Source organism: Salvelinus fontinalis, chromosome 17, assembly GCF_029448725.1.
Source record: "Salvelinus fontinalis isolate EN_2023a chromosome 17, ASM2944872v1, whole genome shotgun sequence".
Lineage (NCBI taxonomy): Eukaryota > Metazoa > Chordata > Actinopteri > Salmoniformes > Salmonidae > Salvelinus > Salvelinus fontinalis.
Window position 1 is genome coordinate 43,475,177 of NC_074681.1, and position 24,159 is coordinate 43,499,335.

General features: G+C 41.0%; 1 protein-coding gene across 2 annotated transcripts in view; it reads left to right on the forward strand.

Moving 5' to 3' along the window:
• asap1a (ArfGAP with SH3 domain, ankyrin repeat and PH domain 1a) overlaps positions 1-24,159 on the forward strand; it is a 175,273-nt gene that overhangs the window by 57,337 nt on the left and 93,777 nt on the right. For both annotated transcript variants that reach the window (XM_055867562.1, XM_055867563.1), the window contains exons 3-6: positions 5,412-5,557; positions 14,178-14,252; positions 20,845-20,894; positions 21,030-21,159. In XM_055867562.1, coding sequence (XP_055723537.1) covers positions 5,412-5,557; positions 14,178-14,252; positions 20,845-20,894; positions 21,030-21,159 — 401 coding nt within the window. The remainder of the gene's footprint in view (positions 1-5,411; positions 5,558-14,177; positions 14,253-20,844; positions 20,895-21,029; positions 21,160-24,159) is intronic.

Below are 24,159 nucleotides of genomic sequence, written 5' to 3' on the forward strand. Positions count from 1 at the left end.
GAAATTCATCAAAAAGTGAAAATGCTGCCCCCTATACCAAAGAAGTTAACGACTTCACCATAGAATGTCCGTCAATTATGGAATGTGTGTCGGGGACAATATTTTTTTAAATATTTGATTGGGTGGGACAACAATATGTTATTCCGGCAACTGCTTCGTTTTTACTGCAGTGAGTTTGTCTCACTGTTCTATAAGTGGCTTACACCTAATGACTATATTACTAGGTTATTACAGCTTCAACCTGTAGCTGTATGCTCAATCTTCCTTTAGCCTGTTCCATTCTATCCAACCCCCAGCTGTCTACTGCTGCCCGCATGCTTTATTAGCCCATGTTTGTTTATATCCCCTAAAACTTGATTGGAGTCCACCTGTGGTAAATTCAAGTGATTGGACATGATTTGGAAAGGCACACACCTGTCTATATAAGGTCCCACAGTTGACAGCGCGTATCAGAGCAATAACCAAGCCATGAGGTCGAAGGAATTGTCCGTAGAGCTCCGAGACAGGATCGTGTCGAGGCACAGATCTGGGGAAGGGTACCAGAATATTTCTGCAGCATTCATAAATGGAAGAAGTTTGGAACCACCAAGTCTCTTCCTGGAGTTGGCCTCCCGGCCAAACTGACCAAATGGGGGAGAAGGGCCTTGGTCAGGGAGGTGACCAAGAACCAGATGGTCACTCTGACGGAGTTTCAGATTTCCTCTGTAGAGATGGGAGAACCTTCCAGAAGGACATCCATCTCTGCAGCACTCAACCAGTTAGGCCTTTATGGTAGTGGCCAGACGAAAGCCACTCCACATTAAAAGGCACGACAGCCGACTTGGAGTTCGCAAAAAGGCACCTAAAGGTTTCAGATAATGAGAAACAATATTCTTTGGTCTGATGAAACCAAGATTGAACTATTTGGACTGAATAGCAAGCATCACGTGTGGAGGAAACCTGGCATCATTCCTTCGGTGAAGCATGGTGGTGGCAGCATCATGCTGTGGGAATGTTTTTAGGTGGCAGGGACTGGGAGACTAGTCATGATTGAGGGAAAGATGAACGGAGCGAAGTACAGAGAGGTCCTTGATGAAAACCTGCTCGGGAACTTAGACTGGGGTGAAGGTTCACCTTCCAACGGGACAACGCAGGAGTGGCTTCGGGACAAGTCTCTGAATGTCCTTGAGGGGCCCAGCCATCTGCATATATATACAGTGGCAAGAAAAAGTAGGTGAATATGAATTTACCTGGATTTCTGCATAAATTGGTCAGAATTTTATCTGATCTTCATCTAAGTCACAGCAATAGACAAACACAATCTGTTTAAACTAATAACACACACATTATTGTATTTTGCTTGTCTATATTGAATACATAATTTAAACATTCACAGTGTGGGTTGGAAAAAGTATGTGAACCCTTGAATTTAATAACTAGCTGACCCTCCTTTGGCAGCAATAACCTCAAACAAATGTTTTCTGTAGTTTTCTGCACACAAGTCCGGAATTTTGGACTATTCGTCTTTACAAAAAACTGTTTCATTTCAGCAATATTCTTGGGATGTCTGGTGTGAACCGCTCTCTTGAGGTCATGCCACAGTATCTAAATTGGCTTGAGCTCAGGAATGGGCCAGAAGGCATATTTTCATCTATTGAAGCCGTTCGGTTGTTGATTTACATCTGTGTTTTGGGTCGTTGTGCTGTTGCATCACCCAATTTCTGTTGAGCTTCAATTGGCGGACAAATAGCCTTACATTCTCCTGGGATACTTTTGTAACCCTTTCCAGCTTTATGCAAGTCAAAAATTCATCATCTTAGGTCTTCTGAGATCTCTTTGTTCGAGGCATGGTTCACATCAGGCAATGATGAAGATCAGATCAAATTTTATGACAAATTTATGCAGAAATCCAGGTAATCGAAAAGGGTTCACATACTTTCTTGCCACTGTAAATGGATGAGAGAGTTTCCTACTGCCTGAGCTATGTTGTTGATGTACATTGAGAAGAGTGTGGGGCCTGGGATCGAGCCTTGGGGTACTCCCTTGGTGACAGGCAGTGGCTGAGACAGCAGATGTTCTAACTTTACACACTGCACTCTTTGAGGTAGTTAGCAAACCAGGCCGAAGACCCCTCAGTCACCAATACTCCTTAGCCGGCCCACAAGAATGGAATGGTCTACCATAACAAAAGCTTTGCCAAGTCAATAAAAATAGCAGCACAACATTCCTTAGAATAGAGGGCAATAGTGACATAATTTAGGACCTTTAAGGTTGCAGTGACACATCCATAACCTCAGCGGAAACCAGATTGCATACCAGAGAGCTTCCTGTAGACATCAAGAAAGCCAGTCAGTTGATTATTGCCAAGTTGTTCCAACACTTTTGATAAACAGGTCCAAATAGAAATAGGCATATAACATTTAAAGAAGGGTTAGGGTTAGTGCGGTCAGTGCGGTAAGGTTGGTGCGGTCTGCACAACGCATCACCGGAGGCAAACTACCTGCCCTCCATGACAAATATAGCACCCGATGTCACAGGAAGGCAAAGCAGATCAAAGACAACAACCACCAGAGGCACTGCCTTTTCACACCGCTACCACCCAGACGGCGAGGTCAATACAGGTGCATCAAAGCTGGGACAGAAAGGGTTCTCCTTCACCCCTTTTAGATGTGTGTGTATTAGGTAGTTGTTGGGGAACTGTTAGATTACTTGTTAGATATTACTGCACTGTCAGAACCAGAAGCATAAGCATTTCGGTACACTCGCGTTAACATCTGCTAACCATGTCTACATGACAAATCAAATTTGATTTGATTGGTATTATCGTTATTATTACAATTATTATGATTGTTAAGTTCCCCAGCAAGAAAACCATAGTGAACCTCAAAAAGAAGGGGGAACTACTACTTACCAACATCCGAAACGAAACAGGTGGGGTTTTAGAAGGAGTTCTGAAAGATTCATGGGGTTGTCCACTGAAACCTAAAACACAACCACCATGAGCGCCCACTAAATTTGCCCATGAAAAGGCAAACAAAAGATAAAAAACTAAAAGACAGGGAGCAAACCAAAAAGGTGGAAGAATCCAATCAAATTATATTTGTCACATACACGTTTTGAGCAGATGTTATTGCGGGCGTAGTGAAATGCTTGTGTTTCTATCTCCAACAGAGCAGTAATATCTAACAATACACACAATCTAAAGTAAAGGAATGGAATTAAGAATATATAAATACTTGAATGAGCACTGTCAGAGCGGCATAGACTAAGACACAGTAGAATAGGATACAGTATATACATATGCGATGAGTAATGCAAAATATGTAAACATTATTAAAGTGGCCAGTGTTTTCAAGTTTGGGCAGCAGCCTCTAATGTGCTAGTGATGGCTATTTAACAGTCTGATGGCCATGAGATTGAAAAACAGCTTCTGTCTCTCGGTCCCAGCTCGATGCGCCTGTACCGACCTCGCCTTCTGGATGATAGCGGTGAGAACAGACCGTGGCTCGGGTGGATGATGTCCTTGATGACGTTTTGGCCTGTGACATTGAGTGCTGTAGGTGTTCTGGAGGGCAGATTGTTTGCCCCCGGTGATGCGTTTTGCAGACCGCACCACCCTCTGGAGAGCCTTGCGGTTGTGGGCGGTGCAGGTTCCGTACCAGGCGGTGATACAACCCGAAAGGATGCTATCAATTGTAAATCTGTAGAAATGTGTGGGTTTTAGGTGCCAAGACAGTTATTTTTCAGCCTCGGAAAAAACCCTTGACTTTTTCCACATTTTGGTATAAAACAGCCTTATTCTAAAATGTATTAAATTGTATTCTTTAGTCATCAATCTACACACAGTAACCCAGTAACCCATGATGACAAAGTAAAAACTGTTTAAAAAGAAGTTTACACCCCAATTTTTTTTTACATAAGTATTCAGACCCTTTACTCAGTATTTTGTTGAAGCACCTTTGGCAGCGATTACAGCCTCGCGTTTTCCTGGGTATGACGCTACAAGCTTGGCACACCTTTATTTGGGGACAGATCAACGTACAGAGAGATCCTTGATGAAAACCTGCTCCAGAGCACTCAGAACCTCAGACTGTGGCGAAGGTTCACCTTCCAACACGACAACGACCCTAAGAACACAGCCAAGACAATGCAGGAGTGGCTTTAGGACTCTGAATGGGACTCTCTGAATGTATTTGAGTGGCCCAGCCAGAGCCCGGGCTTGAACCTGATCAAACATCTCTGGAGAGACCTGAAAATAGCTGTGTAGCGATGCTACCCATCCAGCCTGACAGATCTTGAGTGTATCTGCAGAGAAGATTGGGAGAAACTCCCCAAATGCAGGTGTGCCAAGCTTGTAGCGTCATACCCAAGAAGACTCCAGGCTGTAATCGCTGCCAAAACTGCTTCAACAAGGTACTGAGTAAAGGGTCTGAACTTATGTGACTTGTTAAGCAGCATTTTACTCCTGACCCTATTTAGGCTTGCCATAAAGGGGTTGAATACTTATTGACTCAAGACTTTTCAGTTTTTTAGTTTTTATTAATTTGTAAACATTTCTAAAAACATAATTCCACTTTGACATTATCTCAGTTTTCTAAATTCAGGCTGAAACAACAAAATGTGGACAAAGTCTAGAGGTGCGAATACGTTCTGAAGGCACTGTACTTTTGAATTTTGAGATCTTTCTATTCTTTTGAATGTTATATTGATCAGTAAAAACAATGTCGGCTATTAAAATGGCAACTTTTTAAAACAAATATAATGGGTCCCTATACTTTGTCATTGATGTTTCCGACTTCAAATTCACTCATTACAAAGATATACAAGGACTTTGAGCATTCCCCCCAGTGGCAAACCGTTATCGGGGGAGGGTCTATATTAAAGAAAAGTATTGGCTAATCCCACCATACATTTGAGGATTTCATTGATAATTTGGTGTGTCTAAATACAAAGTCTGATTGGTGTTACTCAACTTATATGAAGGGAAATTACATTGTGAGTGAAATGATTAATCATCACTTTAGCATAATATTTTTCAAGGGTTAATGACCTTAGATTTGAGCATCTGTGGCCTCCATTTAAGAAAATCCTCAATTAACAAAATTGATGTTACTACTCCTACATTTGGTGCAATGTTATCATAATGGTAAAAACTCGAAAGTCATTAAGCTGCCATATTAGGTGATTTTCCAAAATGCCATTCCCAAATGCCACCGCAAATAAAGAACGATATAATAACGAAATAATATCCCTAATATCTATATACATTTCATAGACTTAGGGTACCAGTTATATGTGAAGAAAATATTTTGATCTGTTGAATTATGAAAGGGACAGCATACTTAGCTCCAGCACCCAAACGTTGTTAATGAATCCCTTGTTTTGAGTGAACATGTTTTTTTCATGTGTTGTGTCACCTCCTCTGCTTGCAGATCACGTCCAGAATGAAGGGAATTATGGCCAGGCACTGGACAAGTTTGGTAGCAACTTCATCAGCAGGGACAACCCCGATCTGGGAACCGCCTTTGTCAAGTTCTCCAGCCTCGTCAAGGAGCTGTCCGCACTTCTGAAAAACCTGGTGAGATTTTTTTAAAGGGATTTTAATAAACCGATAGTGATCATGGCTCTGTATTAAAACTGTGCGTTGCCGTGAGTTCGTTTTGGACTTGGGGACTGTGAAAAGACCCCTGGTGGTGTGTATGGGAGTCTTGAGCTGAATGTTAATTGATTAATTGATTATGCAGACAATGTGGAATTTTTTTGAATTTTATAATAAGAACTAGAAGAGAAGTAGTTAATCTCTCGTCAACCTTCAACCATGAAAGTCTGGTATGCATGTTTATGTGATTTCTGTATGTGCAGTTAAGAGCAAGGAATGCTTCTCTGTTTTGAGCCAGCTGTAGTTTTGCTCGGTCTTACTGTGCTGTACTAGACCATATTACCGGACAGTAATCAAGATGGGACAAAAGCCTCAACTAGTACAGTTTGTTTTGTGTGTCAAAAAATGCAGAACATATTTTTATTACAGACACCCCTTCCCATCTTCACAACAAATTTGTCAAAATGACTTGACCATGATAATTGACCATCCAATGTTATACTGTACCTAGGAGTTTAGCTTTCTCCACTTGCTGAATGCTCACACCCTTTATGTACAACTCCAGTTGAGGTTTAGGTCTTAGAGAATTTTTTGAAACAAGGACAATGCTTCTTGTTTTAGATGTAATTAAGGCCAGTTTATTATTAATCACCCATTCTGATACTCTAAATCCTTATTTTAAATTTCAGTGAGCTCTCTGGCTTTGGGCACTGACGTGTGGAATCATCTGCATACATCATTCTAGCTTTGTAAGACCCGTGGCAAATCAATTGTAAAAATAGAGATGAGTAAATGCCCAAGAGAACTGCCCTGAGGGACATCGCACTGTACATACAGTGGGAAGAAAAAGTATGTGAACCCTTTAGAATTACCTGGATTTCTGCATAAATTGGTCATAACATTGTATCTGTTCTTCGTCATTGCCTGATGTGAACCATGCCTCGAACAAAAGAGATCTCAGAAGACCTAAGATGAAGAATTGTTGACTTGCATAAAGCTGGAAAAGGTTACAAAAGTATCTCTAAAAGCCTTGATCAGTCCACGGTAAGACAAATAGACAAACACGGTCTGCTTAAACTACTAACAGACACACAATTATAATTTTTCATCTCTTTATTGATCACACCTTGTAAACATTCACAGTGCAGGCTGGAAAAATTATGGGAACCCTTGGATTTAATAATAACAGGTTGACCCTCCTTTGGCAGCAATAACCTCAAACAAACGTTTTCCGTAGTTGTGGATCAGACCTGCACAACGGTCAGGAGGGATTTTGGACCATTCCTCTTTACAAAACTGTTTCAGTTCCACAATATTCTTGAGATGTCTGGTGTGACCTGCTCTCTTGAGGTTATGCCACAGCATCTCAATCGGGTTGAGGTCAGGACTGACTGGGCCACTCCAGAAGGCGTATTTTCTTCTGTTCAAGCCATTCTGTTGTTGATTTACATCTGTCTAATGGGTTTGTGTCCTGTTGCATCACCTAACTTTTGTTGAGCGTCAATTGGCGGACAGATAATCAATACATTTTGCAGGAGAATGTAAGGCTAACTTGGGAATTCATTTTTCCATCGGTGATAGCAAGCTGTCCAGGCACTGAGACAGCAAAGCAGCCCCAAACCATGATGCTCCCTCCACCATAGTTTACAGGTGGGATGAGGTTTTGATGTTGGTGTGCTGGGCCTTATTTTCTCCACACAGTGTTGCGTGTTCCTTCCAAACAACATCTGTCAACAGAATATTTTGGCAGTAGCGCTGTGGAACATCCAGGTGCTCTTTTGCAAACTTCAGATGTGCACCAATGTTTTTTTTGGACAGCATGGTGTCCTCCCATGAATACCATTCTTGTTTAGTGTTTTACGTTTTGTATACAGGTCAACAGAGATGTTAGCATGTTCCAGAGATTTCTGTAAGTCTTTAGCTGACACTCTAGGATTCTTCTTAATAACCTCATTGAGCATTCTGCGCTGTGCTCTTGCAGTCGTCTTTGCAGGACGGCCACTCCTAGGCAGAGTAGCAACAGTGATGAAATTTTTCCATTTATAGACAATTTGTCTTAACGTGGACTGATGAACATCAAGGCTTTTAGAGATACTTTTGTAACCCTTTCCAATTTTATGCAAGTCAACAAATCTTAATCTTAGGTCTTCTGAGATCTATTTTGTTCAAGGCATGGTTCACATCAGGCAATGCTTCTTGTGGATAGCAAAATCAAATTTTGTGAGTATTTTTTATTGTGCAAGGCAGCTCTAACCAACATCTCCAATCTCGTCTCATTGATTGGACTCCAGGTTAGCTGACTCCTGACTCCAATTAGCTTTTGGAGAAGTCATTAGTGAATGTTTAAATTATGTATTCAATATAGAAATACAATAATTTGGGTGTTATTAGTTTAAGCACACTGTGTTTTGTCTATTGTTGTGACTTAGATAAAGATCAGATCAAATTTTATGTAAAATGTATGTAGAAATCCAGGTAATTCCAAAGGGTTCACGTACTTTTTTTGCCACTATCTGATGTTAGAGAAGCTCCCATTGAAGAACACTTTCTGTGTTCTATTGGATAAATAACACAATCATCTCTATCAGTTTACTAAGAACAGGCAGCAAACTGATTGGGCAGCTGTTAGAGCCAGCATTTTTGGCAGTGGAATTATTTTAGCTTCCTTCCATGCCTGTGGACACACTACCTTAAGGCTTTGGTTAAAGACATAGCAAATAGGGGTGGACATACAGTCTGCTACCATTCTCAATAGTTTCAATCAATTGGTATTCGGGCTGTCCCTGAAAGTCGACTGTTCTTTCGACCAATTGATTGGTCAATATTTTATAACGTGTACTTTTCCATATAGACCTATGTTTTTTTAAATAAAATCAATGATATATCCCTGAGCTTGTCTAATGCTTTAAGCACACAGTTTGATGAAATAAGACACAAATGACTCTAGGGAGCCAGAGAATAAGATAACCAGAAGTCCCGGTCATATTCCTCGCGTCGCTGCGCTCTTGAAGTTGCCGGTAATGGGTTACATCATGGGTCGGCAAACTTTTTCATGTGAAATTCCAATTTATCTTACCATTTCTACCGGTCTGCGTGCCAGTTATGGTTTTCATATTCACATTTTTGTGGAACATCGTAATTTAATTAATAGTAACGTATCTGAAAATCCTTGTTGTGGTTAATCAAAATTGTATCTAATTGAAAATCATACAAAGTTAAAAGTAAATTCTATTGCCATTGCCAACTATGTAAAAATAGCCTACATAAAGCCAAAAAATCTGAACATTGCAGCCTGCAGGTCGGAAATATCCAGATAAAAATAAACATAATATAAATCACATTGGCTACGCATGGCCTGTCTGCAACGAACTTGAAACATTGTATGAACAGTCAACTGGGTCCAGCCCAAACTTGCACCATTGTATGAAATATCCCAGCTGTAGGCTTTTTGTCCAAGGGATGAGAAGTAATCAGGTAGGCATATTTTATGTACTCAGAGCATGACATGTACTACTTTCATGCCGAGTGGTTATCGAAAGTGAGGGGTGGAAAGATTTTTCAAATACATTGAGGAGCTACTGTCATTCTCAATGGATGTAAAAAGAGACGACATTTACTTGCTGTTTGAGGTGAATAAAAATGTCCTTGTAGAAGTTCCACAGCTCATTAGTGGTGGTGAGTTAACCTCTCTAGGGTATCAACAGCCAGTGAAAATGCAGGGTGCCAAATTCGAAACAACAGAAATCCCATAATTGAAATTCCTCAAACATACATGTATTTTACACCATTTTAAAGATACACTTGTTGTAAATCCAGCCACAGTGTCCGATTTCAAAAAGGCTTTACGACGAAATCAAAAAACAAACGATTATGTTAGGTCAGAGCCAAGTCACAGAAAAACACAGCCATTTTTTCCAGCCAAAGAGAGGAGTCACAAAAAGCAGAAATATAGATAAGATGAATCACTAACCTTTGATCTTCATCAGATGACACTCATAGGACTTCATGTTACACAATACATGTATATTTTGTTCGGTTAAGTTCATATTTATATCCAAAAATCTGAGTTTACATTGGCGCGTTATATTCAGTAGTTCCAAAACATCCGGATGATTTTGCAGAGAGCCACATCAATTTACAGAAATAGTCATCATAAATGTTGATGAAAATACAAGTGTTATACATGGAATTTTAGATGCACTTCTCCTTAATGCAACCGCTGTCAGATTTCAATACTTTACGGAAAAAGCAAACCATGCAATAATCTGAGTACGGCGCTAAGACGACAAATCAACCCAAAGAGATATCCGCCATGTTGGAGTCAACAGAAGTCAGAAATAGCATTATAAATTTTTACTTACCTTTGATGATCTTCATCAGAATGCACTCCCAGGAATCCCAGTTCCACATTTAAATGTTTGTTTTGTTCGATAATGTCCATCATTTATGTCCATATTCCTCCTTGTTGTCCAAAGTCCAAAAAGTTATATTACAGTCCGTAGAAACATGTCAAACGAAGTATAGATTCAATCTTTAGGATGTTTTTAACATAAATCTTCAATAATATTCCAACCGGAGAATTCCTTTGTCTTCAGAAATGCAATGGAACTCAAGCTAACTCTCAAATGAACGCGCATGGTCAGCTTGTGGCACTCTGGGAGAGACCTTACTCAATCCCCTCTCATTCGCCCCCACTTCACAGTAGAAGCATAAACCAAGGTTCTAAAGATTGTTGACATCTATTGGAAGCCTTAGGAAGTGCAATATTACCCCATAGACACTGTATATTCGATAGGCAATGACTTGAAAAACTACAAACCTCAGATTTCCCACTTCCTGGTTGGATTTTTCCCAGGTTTTTGCCTGCCATATGAGTTCTGTTATACTCACATACATCATTCAAACAGTTTTAGAAACTTCAGAGTGTTTTATATCCAAATCTACTAATAATATGCATATATTAGCAACAGGGCCTGAGTAGCAGGCAGTTTACTCTGGGCACCTTATTTATCCAAGCTACTCAATACTTCCCCCCCAGTCCCAAAGAAGTTAAGCTGCAGCTGGCACAGAGCAGATTTGAGGAAAGACTGGCTGCGTCACTTCTTCTTTTCATACGAAACAATGTGTTGGAAATCCCTAATTGTTTGCATAGTCAACTTACACACATCACTGACACACACAGTTAGCCCACCAGACATTCCACCAGGGATTTTCACAGGTCCAGAACAAATTCAAGGACACGTTATTATACAGAGCCATGAGTGCATGGAACTCCCTTCCATCTTATATCATTTACATTACATTTAAGTCATTTAGCAGACGCTCTTATCCAGAGCGACTTACAAATTGGAAAGTTCATACATATTCATCCTGGTCCCCCCATGGGAATTGAACCCACAACCCTGGCGTTGCAAGCGCCATGCTCTACCAACTGAGCCACACGGGACCTATATCCTCTATATAGTGCAAGTGAACAGCAAACCTAGTTTAAAAAAACAAAGCAAGCAACACCTCACGGCACAATGCCTCTCCCCCATGCAACCTACTTGTTTTGTGTATGTACTGACATGTATGTGAAACTGATAGATGCACACATACACACTACATGTTAATGTTTTTAAATGTACAGTACAAGTCAAAAGTTTGGACACACCTACTCATTCAAGGGTTTTTCTTTATTTTTTATTTTTTTCTACATTGTAGAATAATAGTGAAGACATCAAAACTATGAAATAACACGTATGGAATCATGTAGTAACCAAAGAAGTGTTAAACAAATCAAAATATATTTTATATTTGAGATTCTTCAAAGTAGCCACCCTTTGCCTTGATGACTGTCTTGAAGGACTTCCCAGATATGCTGAGCACTTGTTGGCTGCTTTTCCTTCACTCTGCGACCCAACACATCCCAAACCATCTCAATTGGGTTGAGGTCGGGTGATTGTAGAGGCCAGGTCATCTGATGCAGCCCTCCACCACTCTCTCTTTGGTCAAATAGCCCTTACACATCCTGGAGATGTGTTTTGGGTCATTGTCCTGTTGAAAAACAAATGATAGTCGCACTAAGTGCAAACCAGATGGGATGGCGTATCGCTGCAGACTGCTGTGGTAGCCATGCTGGTTAAGTGTGCCTTGAATTCTAAATAAATTACAGACAGTGTCTCCAGCAAAGCATCACCACACCATCTCCTCCATGCTTCACGGTGGGAACCACACATGTGGAGATCATCCGTTCACCTACTCTGCGTCTCACAAAGACGCGGCCGTTGGAACCAAAAATCTCTAATTTGCACTCATCAGACCCAAGAACAGATTTTGACCGGTCTAATGTCCATTGCTCGTGTTTCTTGGCCCAAGCAAGTCTCTTCTTCTTATTTGTGCCCTTTAGTAGTGGTTTCTTTGCAGCAATTCGACCATGAAGTCTGAATCACGTTTTCTTCTCAGAACAGTTGATGTTGATGTGTATGTTACTTAAACTTTGTGAAGCATTTATTTGGGCTGCAATTTCTGAGGCTGGTAACTCTAATGAACTTATCCTCTGCAGCAGATGTAATTCTGGGTCTTCCCTTCCTGTGGCAGTCCTCATGAGAACCAGTTTCATCATAGCTCTTGATAGTTTTTGCGACTGCACTTGAAGAAACTTTCAAAGTTCTTGAATTTTTCTAGATTGACTGACCTTTGCTTAAAGAAATAATGGACTGTCGTATCTCTTTGCTTTTTTTCAGCTGTTCTTGCCTTAATATGGACTTGGTCTTTTACCAAATAGGGTTATCTTCTGTATATCAACCCTACCTCGTCAGAACAAAACTGATTGGCTCAAACACATGAAGAAGGAAAGAAAGTCCACAAATTAACTTTTAAGATGGCACACCTGTTAACTGAAATGCGTTCCAAGTGACTACCTCGTGAAGCTGGTTGAGAGAATGCCAAGTGTGCAAAGCTGTCATTAAGGCAAAGGGTGGCTACTTTGAAACGTGGTGCACTTGAGGGACTGGTGCACTTCACAAAATAGATGGCATCATAAGAAAGGAAAATTATGTGGATATATTGAAGCAACATCTCAAGACACCAGTCAGGAAGTTAAAGCTTGGTCGCAAATGGGTCTTCCAAATGGACAATGACCCCAAGCATACTTCCAAAGTTGTGGCAAAATGGCTTAAGGACAACAACGTCAACGTATTGGAGTGGCCATCACAAAACCCTGACCTCAATCCTATAGAAAATGTGTGCGCCGAACTGAAAAAGTGTGTGCGAGCAAGGAGGTCTACAAACCTCACTCAGTTACACCAGCTCTGTCAGGAAAAATGGGCCAAAATTCACCCAGCTTGTTGAAGGCTACCCAAAACGTTTGACCCAAGTTAAACAATTTAAAGGCAACGCTACCAAATACAAATTGAGTGTATGTAATCTTCTGACCCACTGGGAATTTGATGAAAGAATAAAAGCTGAAATAAATCATTCTCTACTAATATTCTGACATTTCACATTCTTAAAATAAAGTGGGGATCCTAACTGATTTAAAACAGGGAATTTTTATTGGATTAAATGCCAGGAATGTTCTAAAACTGATTTTAAATGTATTTGGCTAAGGTGTTTGTAAACTTCAGAGTGTCAGATCAAATGCAATCCTGGCAATATAATTAAAATATGCCATTTAGCAGGTGCTTTTGTCCGAAACGGCGAATACATTTCTAGGATGTCTGTGATAATTCCTTTGGGAATTGAATCCATGACCTTGGTGTTGCTGGTGCAGTTCTCTTACCAATTGACCCTTCGCTAAGCCCTACCCCCTTGGTTAGTGTTGCAACCTCTACCAACATTTTCCCTGAAGCCCCATTCTAACCACATGCGAAATCCGATCACAATTATCACAAACTGTGTTTTTAATACAACAGGCTCTGCATTTCAGGAATCACAGTAGCAAATACCCCTGGTGCCCTATTGTAACGGTTCTCGTGGGTTCTGAGTGGACCAAGGTGCAGCGTTTAAAGTGTTCATGCTTTATTGAAAAAACTGAACACTAAACAAAATAACAAAGTGAATAAACGAAAATCGAGCCAGTCCTGTAAGGTGCTACAACACACAACAGAAAACAACTACCCACAAACCACAGGTAGGAAAAGGCTACCTAAGTATGTTTCTCAATCAGAGACAACGTTTGACAGCTGCCTCTGAGAACCACACCCGGCCAAACACATAGAAATAGAAAACATAGAACAAAAACATAGAATGCCCACCACAACTCACGCCCTGACCAAACCAAAATAGAGACATAAAAAAGGAACTAAGGTCAGGGCGTGACACCTTTTCAATTATTTAGCCATTTAAACAGTTTGTTTAAATTTTTGGACCACAGTTGCTATCCATTGGTGTGCTGCGATTGTTTGGCCAAAATTCTTGGGCAGATCTTAGTGAAGGGTCAATTGAGCCAGGCAATATCCAAGAACCACAAAGATAAAATTGTGGATTGGTTATAAATCATTCACTGGCTCTGTGCATGACACCTCAAATTCAAGTACTGTGATTAGAGCTGCCAAATTCCCATCAAAATATCATCTTTGTTGTTTTGAGAATGAACCATCCTCTGTCTCATCCACAGCTCCAGAGCTTGAGCCATAATGTGATCTTCACCCTGGACTCTCTTCTCAAAGGGGACCTCAAAGGAGTTAAGGGGGTAAGTTGTTGCTTTTAAAAGTGTTAAGGTTGTTAATCTGTATTGGATAGTATCCACGACCTCATCACATCCTACAAGAGGCTGTCTCTTTGCAAAGAATTACTGACCCATAACATTATTAAACCTAGATCTGAAAATCTACATAGTAAATCTCAGAAGTACTAGTCATTGAGTTTTTCACTCTGGCTTTCCTTTAAAACACAGTCCAAAATAAATGTCCTATTTTTGACTGTCATTTCCTGATGTCAGCCCCACAATTCTGCTGGGCCCTTTTTCTTGTTGATGCATGAGTGTACATCAAATCATCAAATGTAATTGTATTAGTCACATGCGCCGAATACAACAGGTGTAGACCTTACAGTGAAATGCTTACTTACGAGCCCCTAACCGACAATGCAGTTTAACAAAAATACTGATAATAATAAGAAATAAAAGTAACAAGTAATTAAAGAGCAGTAGTAAAATAATAATAGCGGGACTGTATACAGGGGGGTACTGGTACAGGTCTTACTTACATCGGCTGCAGAGAACATGATCACACAGTCTTCCAGAACAGCTGGTGCTCTCATGCATGTTTCAGTGTAATTTGCCTCGAAGCGAGCATAGAAGTAGTTTAGCTCGTCTGGTAGGCTCGTGTCACTGGGCAGCTCTCGGCTGTGCTTCCCTTTGTAGTCTGTAATGGTTTGCAAGCCCTGCCACATCCGACGTGCGTCAGAGCCAGTGTAGTACGATTCGATCTTAGTCCTTTATTGAAGCTCTGCCTGTTTGATGGTTCGTCGGAGGGCATAGTGGAATTTCTTATTAGCTTCCGGGTTAGAGTCCCACTCCTTGAAAGTGGCAGCTCTAGCCTTTAGCCCAGTGTGGATGTTGCCTGTAATCCATAGCTTCTTGTTGAGGTATGTATGTACGGTCACAGTGGGGACGACGTCTTTGATGCACTTATTGATGAAGCCAATGACTGATGTGGTGTGTGCTCCTCAATTCCATCTGAGGTATCCCGGGAAACATATTCCAGTCTGTGCTAGCAAAACAGTCCTGTAGCTTAGCATCTGCTTCATCTGACCACATTTTTATTGATCTAGTCACTGGTGCTTCCTGCTTTAATTTTTGCTTGTAAGCAGGAATCAGGAGGACAGAATTATGGTCAGATTTGTCAAATCGAGGGAGAGCTTTGTATGCATCTCTTTATGTGGAGTATAGGTGGTCCAACGTTTTTTTCCTTTGGTTGCACATTTAACATGCTGATTGAAATTTGCTAAAACGATTTAAGTTTCCCTGCATTAAGGTTCCCGGCTACTAGGAGTGCCACCTCTGGGTGAGCGTTTTCTTGTTTGCTTATGGCGGAATACAGCTCATTCAATGCTGTCTTAGGGGCAGCCTCTGACTGTGGTGGTATGTAAACAGCTACGAAAAATACAGATAAACTCTTTAGGTAGGTAGTATGGTCTACAGTTTATCATGAAATACTCTACCTCAGGCGAGCAATAGCTCAAGACCTCCTTAGATATCGTGCACCAGCTGTTATTTACAAAAATACATAGTCCGCCGCCCCTTGTCTTACCAGACGCCGCTGTTCTATCCTGCCGGTGCAGAGTATAACCAGCCAGCTGTATGTTGATAGTGTTGTCGTTCAGCCACGTCTCTGTGAAGCATCAGATATTACAGTTTTGAATGTCCCGTCGGTAGTTTAATCTTCCGGGTAGGTCATCAGTTTTATTGTCCAAAGATTGCATGTTTGCTATCAGAATGGAAGGAAGTGGGGGTTTATTCGATTGCCTACGAATTCTCTGAAGGCAGCCCGCCCTCCGGCCCCTTTTTCTCTGCCTCCTTTTTCTCCGCCTCCTCATCACGCAAATCACAGGGATCTGGGCCTGTTCCTGAGAAAGCAGTATATCGTTCGCATAGGCCTCGTCAGACTCGTTAAAGTTAAAAAAGTATTCTGCCAGTCTGTGGAGAGTAATCGCAGTCCTGATGTCCAGAAGTTATTTTTGGTCATAAGAGACGGTAGCGGCAACATTATGTACAAAATGATTTAAAAAATAAGTTACAAACCATGCTAATAAACAAAGAAAAAAAACACGATCGGTTGGGGGCACGTAAAAAGTCTGCCTTCTCCAGTGCCATCTTAAATCCGTATACACAAGACACAGAAATGTCTTCTCAAAACAGAAAATACATTCATCAAAACTATAAGATACCGTAAAACTGGCAAATTCTAGCTTTGTACACCTGATTGAGTTTATTGTTGAGTTTATTTTATTTTTACAGGGACAGTGCACATTAATCAACGTTTCAGTAAAAGTGCCGGTTTTAGCCAGCCGGCTAATTTTCAACCGCAGCCCCTGGGCAGGTTATTAAAAACAATTACAGTATAAACAATCATTGAGCAGTGTGCACACACAGAGCAACATAGGACAAGCAAGACGTAGCATACAGACAGAGCAACGTAGAACAAAAAGCAGTAAGACAAGATTCTTTAAAGCAACAAAGTGTTTCCACACCTCACAAGCTACAGACAATAGACAACATGGAAAGCGGCAATACACAGCTATGGATTATAGGGAGTTTCTCCCATTCTTCTCTGCAGATTCTCTCCTCTCCCCTGTAACTATTCCCCAGGTCGTTGCTGCAAATGAGAACGTGTTCTCAGTCAACTTACCTGGTAAAATAACGGTAAAATAAATAAAATAAAAAGATCCTCTTAAACTCTGTCAGGTTGGATGGGGACATGGAACATGGAAAGCGGCAATAGCTATGTTCAGGTCTCTCCAGAGATGTTCAATCCGGTTCAAGTCCAGGCTCTGGCTGAGCCACAGAGGAACATTCAAAGACTTGTCCCGAAGCTACTCCTGCATTGTCTTGGCTGTATGCTTAGGGTTGTTGTCCGTTGGAAGGTGAACCGTCTCCCCAGTCTGAGGTCTTAAAGGGCTCTGGAGCAGGTTTTCATCAAGGATCTCTCTGACCTTGCTCCTTTCATCTTTCCCTCGATCCTGACTAGTCTCCCAGTGCCTCCCGCTGAAATAAACAACAACATCCACACAGCATGATGCTGCCACCACCATGCTTCACCTTAGGGATGGTTCCAGGTTTCCTCCAGATGTGGTTGTTGGCATTCAGGCCAAAGAGTTCAATCTTGGTTTCATCAGACCAGAGAATCTTGTTTCTCATGGTCTGAGAGTCTTTAGGTGCCTTTTGGCAAACTCCAATTGGGCTGTCATGTGCCTTTTACTGTGGAGTGGCTTCCGTCTGGCCACTCTACCATAAAGACCTGATTGGTGGAGTGCTGCAGAGATGGTTGTCCTTCAGAAAGATGATCTCATCTGCACAGAATAACTAGAGCTCTGTCAGAGTGACCATCAGGTACTTCGTCTCCTCCCTGACGAAGGCCATTCTCCCTCGATTGCTCAGTTTAGCTGGGCGGCCAGTTTTAAATCAGTTAAGAGTCTTGGTTTTTCCAAACTTCCATATAAGAATGATGGAGGCCACTGTGTTCTTGGGGACCTTCAATGCTGCAGACATTTTTTGGTACCCTTTTTCAGATCTATGCCTCTACACAATCCTGTCTCGGAGCTCTACGGACAATTCTTTCGACCTCATGGCATGGTTTTTGCTGTGACTTAAACAGTTTTTGCTTTGCCATTATGGGGTATTTTGTGTAGATTAATGAAAAGTCGAGGGGTGAAAAAGTCAAGCTTCCTGCCATCTAAATAATTTCAGAATGCACTGTCAGTCAGTCTGGATAAGAGTGTTCTTCTAAACGACTAAAATTACATGTAAATGTAGAACAACAATGATCAAACACATTTGTCAAATGTCTGATTTTCTTGCCTTTGTACTGGGATTTAGGGTTGAGAAGGTTACTTTCGAAATGTAATCCGTTCCTAGTTACCTGTCCAAAATTGTAGTCAGTAACTAACTTTTGGATTACCCATACTCAGTAAATTCAGCCTTTAGAGGCATTAGAAGAAGACACAAATGTATTTTACCAATTGAACGACATCTATTGCAGGATAAATCAATGTTAAAGTTTGCATATCTGGCCATATGTGGATGTAAAATGTTCCTTTATTGGTTGGTTATGTAGGCTTCTTCTAACCCATCGCTTTCTACTGCATATAGTATGATTAAATTAAATCTTTACATTAAAAACCAAAGTCTATCAGAATTCGAGTCAGTCCAATAAATGTTATACCTCTTGATCTTCAAGAATAGGACTTGGAAATATGGACGTATAGATTAGCCAAATTGTTTTACCTGAACATGACCCCAAAACCAAGGACTTATTAGCCAGCCCTACTCATTTTTTAATGATTTTGTTGTCATTGAGGACTGTTTGGGCCTATCTAGTTGAAAAATAAATGCTGCGCTCATGGAATGGTCTGCTTTAAGCACTACTGAAAGGTGCTATTTACATGTGAAAAATGAATGCCATATGTTGCTTTTGCTTGAGGTTTATTGTTTACCTTTTTGTTGGTGACACTTTGATATCTAGATAATATGCAGCTGTTTAAAGGGCAAAGCCACAGATGAAACAATACCAAAACCGCCTCCCCGTCTCTGTTTTGGTAAAAAGCTAAGGGATGGGCCTGGAGAAATGTATCCAATCTCAGATGAATAGACAGAGCTATGGATTCAAGGACTGCCCATCCATGATATCGACATGCTTGTTTTAACTATGTTATGAGGCCATACAGGGTTTGTTTACATTTCAAATGTTTACAGACATTGGAGTAAAACAAGCTTATATTTGTTGGCGGTTGGTGGCACCTTAATTAGGGAAGACGCATGGTTTGATTCCATTCCATTCCATTCGTTCCGTTCCAGCTATTATTATGAGCCGTTCTCCCCCCAGCAGCCTCCGCTGGCCTACATGCATTTTTTCAGGTGTTCCAACTCTCATGAACATAAAGCTCCTGGCTACTATCCAATTAGAGCCACATTGACATAATCCGACCCCTGCTTAGCCACTATTGGCTTAAAAAGCCAAACGTAACATAATATCTGCCAATTAATTTCCAGCAATATTGCCGCTGTCTGTTTGTCACTCCGTATGTAGCCAGTTAGCAATGCTAACGATAGCTTTCTTGTAGGCAGACAGACTTTCCCTCAACCTAAATGAAATGTTAACTGGTAGGCTTACTTGACAGAACTGTATCAATTGGGTGGTCATTGTTTGACCAACTGTGCCATCACGTGCTGCAGCAGTAGGCCTAACAACAGAAACATTGCTAGACCAACACATGTCCTCCCCCTGCCCCCTGGACGTTGTTTCTCTATGAATAATTGTAATATTGAGAATACAAAAGAGAAAAAGATGCAAAACCAGGAAATATAAAACAGAGATAACAGAATTTGGGGAAAATTCAAAATAACGTTTTGTGTGGTCTCTTAAAGTTGTTATTAGGTATATTGACAGAGTTGTTATTTGACCAGGTATATTGGCAGAGTTGTTATTTGACCAGGTATATTGGCAGAGTTGTTATTTGACCAGGTATATTGACAGAAAAGACATCTTGTACACCAATAACCCAGGGAAGAGTTGCAGGATAGAGGAGAAGAATATGCCGATTTGAAAGCTATAAAAAAAAGGGGGTAACATTTTACTTGACACCCAGCGTCATGACACGTTATGACACGATCATAACCATGTCATAATATGTCATAACACTGGTAATAGCAATGTCATGGCCCATTTATTTACATCTTTTGTGACATATTGCATTATTTTATGGCTGGTTATGACGTATACATAATGTCAAAACCCACATTGATTCAAATTAGTTTTTTCCCTGCCAAGAAGTTTCCTTTCGTTTGAAAGTTTGTTTCTCAACTCCTTTATTGTTGTTGTAATGAATTCTTGTCATGTTTTTTTCCCATCATATTTTAAATAACTTGTGGGAACTACACTTTATGACACGGTCATGAAGCATTGTGACCATCCTGTGTCACTTTACTTGGACTACGAAAATGCACTTTGACACTGTCAAAAGGCATTATGACCATCATATAATATAAGCCAGATAGGCCTATCACGTACATGCCCTTATATCAGACAAAAAGAGGCTGTCTTGTCCTGCTCCTATAATCTGCTCCTGCATTCATCCCAGTCATCAGCAACAGAACATTGGGGTAGGTGCATGTCTGACATCAATGTGTGTGCAACTACAACTATAATTTAACAGTCAATTTCTGAAAATGTTAATTAACATAAACATACTGTTGACACGTAGGCTATGGTGTAATGTAATGTTTTGCCCTTGTGTGGTAGGTTTTGTGGGTTTTGACACTTATTTAGGTGTCATAACAGCCCAAAAATAACGCAATATATGTCACAACAGGTCTAAATATGTGTCATGACAGTGTTATGACCATATTATATGAGCTACCAAAAAGTGTTACCCAAACAAATTGTAGCTCACGATATGTTTAGAATTTTTTTAAAAGCTCTCATGCTAGAAAAGGTGGAAGACCTCGGTTCTATAGGTACGATTGACCACAGTTCCAAAAGAGTGGTTGTACAGGATTGAGAAAAAATGGTAATATTGATTTATTTGCAATGATTTGATTGGATTCTTTCCTCGTTAATCTTCAGGACATAAAGAAACCGTTTGACAAGGCATTGAAGGACTATGAGGCTAAATTGTAAGTTTGCTTTACTGTACATTTGTGTGTGTGCATGTCAACTTAAAAAAAAAATTGTACTGTATTGTATTCTTGGGACTATATTTTGAATGTGATCCTTACCTAGAGTGGAATTCTGGATTTTTTTCCCCCCAGCACCAAGATTGAGAAGGAGAAGAGGGAACATGCTAAACAACATGGGATGATCCGGACTGAGATTACCGGAGCTGAGATTGCGGAGGAGATGGAGAAGGAGCGACGTCTCTTCCAGTTACAGATGTGCGAGGTCAGTGAGTTTGCGTGCTTGCGTGTGGATGGGAAAACATGTGCACATACTTTCTCTCTCACGCTCTGCTTTAGCTTCTCGCTCTTCCTCCACTCTCTGTGACTGAACAAAAATGTAAACGCAACATGTAAAGTGTTTTTCATACGCACAGAAGTGCACAAATGTGTGTTTACATCCCTGTTAGTGAGCATTTCTCCTTTGCCAATATAATCCATCCACCTGAGAGGTGTGGCATATCAAGAAGCTGATTAAACACCATGATTATTACACAGGTGCACCTTTTGCTGTGGACATTAAAAGGCCACTCTAAAATGTGCAGTTTTGTCACACAACACAATGCCACAGATTTCCCAAGTTTTGAGGGAGCGTGCAATTGGCATGCTGACTGCAGGAATGTCCTCCAGAGCTGTTGCCAGAGAATTTAATGTTCATTGCTCTACCGTAAGCTGCCTCCAATGTCGTTTTAGAGAATTTGATAGTACATTCAGCCGGCCTCACAACCGCAGGCCACGTGTATTGCATTGTGTGAGCGAGCGGTTTGCTTATGTCAACGTTGTGAACAGAGTGCCCAATGATGGCGTTGGGGTTATCGCATGGGCAGGCATTAGATATGGACAACGAGCACAATTGCATTTTATTTATGGCAATTTGAATGCACAAAAATACAGTGACAAGATCCTCCACATCTGGCTTCTTCACCTGCGAGATCATCTGAGACTAGCCACCCGCACAGCTGATGACAAACTGTCAGAATTTTTGATTGTTTTTTTATTTAACCTTTTTTTTAAACTAGGCAAGACACTGGGGGTCTTGACCAGGTTCTGGGGGTCTGACTGCAGTTTGGCGTCATAACCGACTTCAGTTGACAAATGCTCACCTTTGATGGCCACTGTCACGCTGGAGAAGTGTGCTCTTCACAGATGAATCCCGGTTTCAACTGTACTGGGCAGATGGCATGTATGGTGTCATGTGGGTGAGCGGTTTGCTGATGTCAACGTTGTGAACAGACTGCCCCATGGTGGCGGTGGGGTTAGGGTATGGGCAGGCGTAAGTTACGGACAACAAACACACTTGTGTTTTATCTATGGCAATTTGAATGCACAGAGATACCGTGACGAGATCCTGATGCCCATTGTCGTGCCATTCCGCCACCATCACCTCATGTTTCAGCATGATAATGCACGGCCCCATTTCGCTAGTATCTGTACACAGTTCCTGGAAGCTGAAAATGTCCCAGTTCTTCCATGGCCTGCATATTCACCAGACATGTCACTGATTGGGATGCTCTGGAGCGGTTCGTCCTTTAAAAGTTGCTGCAGCGCAGCATGCATGGTGCCGCAGAATTCTATGGCATGTTATTCAAGTGTGAACCACTGGTACCATTAATGCTAGTTAGTGCTAGTTTGACCACCAGAGGGCATCTTTGAGAAGCATTTGATAGCCTTCAATAGTGGCTGTACTAGAGAATGCAGGCACGTGGGAGACCCGGGGTTCAATTCCCCGACCGGGGAGGAAGGAATAGGCTGTCCTTGTAAATAAGAATTTGTCCTTAACTAATTACATGTGTGTTATTTCATAGTTGTGATGTCTTCACTATTATTTTACAATGTAGAAAATCGTAAAAATAAAGAAAAACCCTGGAATGAGTAGGTGTGTCCAAACTTTTGACTGGTACTAACTGCTTAATTAATTTAATTAATATTATGGTGTTTCTATTCTAAAAAAAATTTTTTAAACCCTCTGGGTTTCCGTTAGGATGGAACTAAAAATATGGCGCTGTACAACGTGACGGTCGGGAGTACAGTGCTGTGTTATGTAGCTAAAGAATCCCTGTGTCGTGCGGGCACGTGGGAGACCGGGGTTCAATTCCCCCATGGGGAGGAAGGAGTAGGCTGGCCTTGTAAATAAGAATTTGTTCTTAACTGACTTGCCTAGTTAAATAAAGCTTACACTAAGATCACACCATTTCTACACCCTAATTTTCTAACTCTAGTCTAACCAATACCCAGAGATTCAGTGAAAATAAAAATCTCATTGATTTATGGTTGTCTCAGAGCAACGCGAAACGTGCTAAAATAGTTGTAGGCTATTGCTTCAAATCCTATTGCTTCTAACTTCAATATGCTTTTTAAATAAATAAGACCTACACCACTTTTAACAGCACATTACTCAGCACTAGTGAGACTCGTCGCCTACAGTATATGGAAAAATATGATGTGACTCTCCGCCAATAAATACATATAGAGGGTTGGAGGATATTTCTGTAATTCAATGATATTTATTTCCATAGTAATTCATTTTGGATCCGTACCTAAATAAACATCGGCATTTTGAAAGGGTATTTGTATCATTATTTTATTAACGAAAGCATGAAGATGCCATTATTAGTTACATTGTTTTAGTTTGAACGTGCAGACTGGTACTAAGAACAGAACAGCGGGAACGTTTCCCTAGTCAGCTACATTATTAGTGCAATGCCCCTTAAAGTGTTGCCGGGGTGGGGGTCCACTCCCCCTTCCTCTTCCTCCCTTCCCCATGGGCTAGGTCGGTCTTCTGTGCACGGCTCTGCGGCCCATCCCGTGCCCCCTGCCCCCGTGCCTTGAACCTCGCGTGCTTTCAGTGGATACAGCTGGAGAACTGCAGGGCAATCTCATTCGGGAACCATGAACAATATTGTCACGTTCCTGACCTGTTTTCTCTTGTTTTGTATTTATTTAGTATGGTCAGGGCGTGAGTTGGGTGGGTTGTCTGTGTTGTTTTCTATGTTGGGATTTTGTGTGTTCGGCCTGGTATGATTCTCAATCAGAGGCAGCTGTCAATCATTGTCCCTGATTGTGAATCATACTTAGGCATCCGGGGTTCACGTGTATGTTTGTGGGTGTTTGTATTTCGTGTCAGTTGTTCGTGCCACACGGGACTGTCTTTCGGTTTGATTCGCTTTTGTTATTTTGTTTCGTGTAGTATTCAGTTTATTGTTAATAAATCATGGACACTTTCCAC